A 3945-nucleotide genomic window follows, 5' to 3' on the forward strand; every position below is an offset into this window, starting at 1 on the left:
GGAAGACCTGGTGTTTGGTACTCTGAAGCGTCGGCCAGAGGGCAACGGTTCAAAATGTTTGTACACAGGGCGTGTGGATTTTTCTCGCCCTGTTTTTAAGTCTGGAATAGTACAGGTCCTGAAAAATCTTCTCAGCACTATAAACTGTCTGTTGTAGTCTTCGTAGGTCTGATTTGGTGGCCGAGCCATACTAAACATTTGTTGCAGTGCACAAAACTGATTCGATGACCGCTGAGTAGAACTGGGTCTGTAGCTCCTTTGGTAGGTTGAGTTTCCTCAATTGACAGAAGTATAACCTCTGCTGGGGTTATAATACGGTATAATACAACAGGGGTTGTTGCTGCTAGTTAGAACAGGTCAATGACATAACTGTCACTCACTCACTCACTCACATGTTTTTTAACATGCATCAACATTACCAAGTGAAACTTCGACTTGTGTTTAAGATAATTATGACTAAATGACTCTTTTATATTCCTGCATATTAGCTCACGAAAGAAAGACTAAATACGTAAAGTTTAGGAAATGTTTATTTATTGCAAAACTAATTTAGTGTTTAAAGTATATTTCAGGCTTAACATTTTTCCCCCCAAGTTCCTCTTACAAAACAAGTACAATATATAAAAAAGTACGATTATGAAAAACACCTAGTACTGCTTCTATTGTAAATGCTTAACACTCCCTCATAGTAAAATATGGATTCAGTTACATACATAACAGAGCATGTACGATTTTGATCTGCATTTCACATCTATGTCTTAAAAGGGTAAAAAACACTGACTGAAAATTACACTCACGTTTTTACAAAGCTGTATGACTTTTATTAGGGAGAAAGAGAGGATGTCAACCATTTACTTTGATCATATGTGCAATGAAAAATAACGGAGGCTGTACTTTTCTGCGTTTTGTGTTGCACAGAAAATTCAGTCAAAAGGGCCTAAAACGTGTGGATGAAAAACTAAATTTAGCTATTTTCTACTTTCGGTGAACTATCTCTTTAAAGCCACCAGAAACTGTTGACACAAGATAACATGTGCAACATAACAATTTGGATGGCATTACAAAGATGGCATTTTATCAATAAAATTACAACTGTCAATACTCATTAACCTGTATTAACCAAATATTTTAAAAAGGCTATTACCACATTTCAGAACAGAGAAATAGGATTGTATTTTAAGACCTTTAACAACATTAAAACAATACAGCATATATCTTAACAAATAAACTCTTGTATAGAGGTAGCTTCAGAACTTGACTGGAAGTGAGGTCATGAGGATGTTGTTTCAGTGGTCTACACTGCATCCTTTCTTCCTTTGGCAGCTATGTGGCGAGCTCTCTCCTCATTTAGACTCGTTAACAGACCCACAACCTCTGGGTGATGGAACCTGCCTGTGGTCAAAAGGAAACAAATTTACCCTCAAATTTGTGTTGTGAAATTGAATAGTTAGCTGGACTCAGATTTACTCAAACCTTCAGTTGAGGTGAAGAACTCCTGAAGTCTTCCTGGTTTCCCCTCTAACTCTTCGTATTCATGAGCTTGTAGTATCATTTCCAGCTGGTCCAACTCCTTCACCAGTTTGGCCTCTGAACTAGTCTGATTTTCATACTCCTGTGTGTATGAAACAGTGGAACCTAAAGATTAACTTTTTTTTTTTATTTAACATGACATTTTTTAAAGAGTACTTGCTGACCTCCCATAGTTCGTAAACCTCTTTACGCAAGCCATCTTCTAAAAGTCCTGAGATGTGCTCCATTGCTTCCTAAGAGAGATTTTCAATGTTTAATTGTATACAAACAAAAAAATTCAATTTTAAAGGGGACATTAACAAACCACTGCACCTTCTCCCTTCTGTGCTTCTCTTCTTTGCTAATGTTGTCTGCTGGAGCTATATCTCCCACAATGCTCTCCGCCAAATCATGAACTAAAGCCATCTTAATGATTCTGCAAAGAGAAGCTCTGATCAATTTTGAACCAGGCTAAAGTCTCTGAATCGAATCATTAGATAACAAGCTTCAAACTTTGATTTCAAACATTAACATTGATTTCGATCTTTGACACGACCTTACTCGGTCAATAAAAGATATTTTAAAGATATTAAAGATTAAATTAAAGATATCAAGAGTATATTTTCACAGAATTTCCTTTACAAGATGTAGGTTGATTTTATGTTGAACACAGTAAATCACCAAAACATTGGACATCTGGACATTAAACTGCATATTCTGCACGTGTTGTATCTTATTTTTTAGTGTCTTTAAACTATACATTTTGCAACCTAATATAGCAACAATGTGCATAAATATTTTCATATTTTGTTTGATAAAAGTAACATTTAAGATTAATACTCTTAAGTCAAATATGTCAAAACCTTTGACTCGTAGTGTATGTATGCATCTATATGTATTGGGTTTATATGAATGCATCAAAATGAACAGCACTGTATAGAAAGCACAACTGTACCTTGATTTGTTTTCAACACAACACGTACCTTTCTTTATTGACACTAACATCTTGTATAGTTAAGGCCATCATTGACATTCTGTACATGTGATCGGACACACTTTCAGGCTGTTTGACATTTCTGTACACCCATCCTGTTCTTGGTATGCGCTGTAACACATGCACATGTTATGGTAACAACAGTAGCCGCTTTACACTAGATATTCATACATGTTTTACTTACTTTTAGCTGTCCGACTAGTTTCATGAATTGTAACATGTTGTCCATTCCGTTAGTGCAGCCTATAGTGCGCTCGCTGTGCGCCAACGTCAGTGACCCGGAAGTAAAACTGTGTGCAGTGAGATAACGACAATGTAGTGAAACCCGCACGCCGCTAGATGGCGATCGAATACAAGCACTTACAACACAAGTCATGGACAACTTTTGCGTTAGATTAACAATAGATTTACTACAGAAAACATACTTGAACTGTGCTCATTATAATGTCCATATTTCAGTCCTTATTTTTATTGTAAAACATTAGACAAATGGTAATTAGTTAGTACAAAAAACATGGTTCATACATTTTAAGCTAACCCTTTACAAAATTGATAATGTTTTTACTAAATTAAAAGTGAAGTTGCCATGTTTTTTATTAATGACTATTTATATAACCATTTTTTTTACACAAATAGACTATTATGGGTAAACTACACTAAGGCTAACCATGTTATAGTTGTTGTTTTATTTATGGTAAAACCTTTAAGGAATAAAATAATATAACTATAGTGATTTACTTAAAGGGATACTTCACATAAAATGAAAATTCTGTCATCATTTACAAACCTTCGAGTTTTGAAAAATCTGTATAGATTTCTTCGTTCTGATGAACACAGAGAAAGATATTTGGAAGAATCCTTATAACCAAACAGATCTTGCCACCCATTGACTCCCATAGTAGGAAATATATACTTTATCATTTTTTTTGTGCTGAACCCAAAAGAAGACATTTTGAAGACAGCAAACAGTTCTGACTACCATTGTATTTTGTCCTACTATGGAACTATGGTCAATGTGGGGGGAAATCTGTCTGGTTATAAGCATTCTTCCAAAGATATTTCTCTGTGTTCATCGGAACAATACAGATATAAAAAAACTCAAAGGTGAATAAACGCTGACAGACATTTTTGGGTGAAGCATCCCTTTAAGGATTTGTTACAAACTTATTTAATACTAATACTTATAATATTAATATAATGAAATAAAGCCATTCCATTCCATTTTCTACCGCTTATCCGAACTACCTCGGGTCACGGGGGAAATAAAGTCATATGCTTCTCAAATTCTTTAATCATTTCAACCATTTTGTAACCAATATAAAATTACTCATCCCTCATGTTTTGGCCTTGACACGCACATTGTCTACATTGTTTTTTAAAAGTGAGTGGGCTTGACAACCGCCCCATACACCACGTTTTCAACCTTGTTCTTACATTCCTTA

The 3945-nt window shown here is 35.1% G+C and overlaps 1 protein-coding gene across 1 annotated transcript; it reads right to left on the reverse strand.

Annotated features, from left to right (window-relative positions):
• Positions 1-512: 512 nt before the first annotated feature.
• hddc2 (HD domain containing 2) lies at positions 513-2816 on the reverse strand. Its single transcript, XM_056764674.1, has 6 exons — positions 2688-2816; positions 2493-2614; positions 1843-1945; positions 1695-1763; positions 1474-1612; positions 513-1392 (listed from the first exon to the last, which is right to left on the reverse strand). The coding sequence occupies exons 1-6, from the start codon at positions 2730-2732 to the stop codon at positions 1295-1297; spliced, it is 576 nt and encodes a 191-aa protein (XP_056620652.1). The 5' UTR covers positions 2733-2816; the 3' UTR covers positions 513-1294.
• Between the last annotated feature and the right edge of the window lie 1129 nt (positions 2817-3945).

The sequence above is a fragment of the Triplophysa dalaica genome, chromosome 13 (genome assembly GCF_015846415.1).
Source record: "Triplophysa dalaica isolate WHDGS20190420 chromosome 13, ASM1584641v1, whole genome shotgun sequence".
In the NCBI taxonomy this organism is placed as follows: Eukaryota; Metazoa; Chordata; class Actinopteri; order Cypriniformes; family Nemacheilidae; genus Triplophysa; species Triplophysa dalaica.

Excerpts from the sequence above, each read along its gene's own strand:
- hddc2 (XM_056764674.1), bottom strand. The coding sequence starts at position 2,732 with ATGGACAACATGTTACAATTCATGAAACTAGTCGGACAGCTAAAA. Across the intron at positions 1,946-2,492 it reads GTTAGTGTCAATAAAGAAAG|AATCATTAAGATGGCTTTAG; the intron begins GTACGTGTTGTG and ends TTCTCTTTGCAG. Across the intron at positions 1,764-1,842 it reads AGAAGCACAGAAGGGAGAAG|GAAGCAATGGAGCACATCTC; the intron begins GTGCAGTGGTTT and ends AATCTCTCTTAG.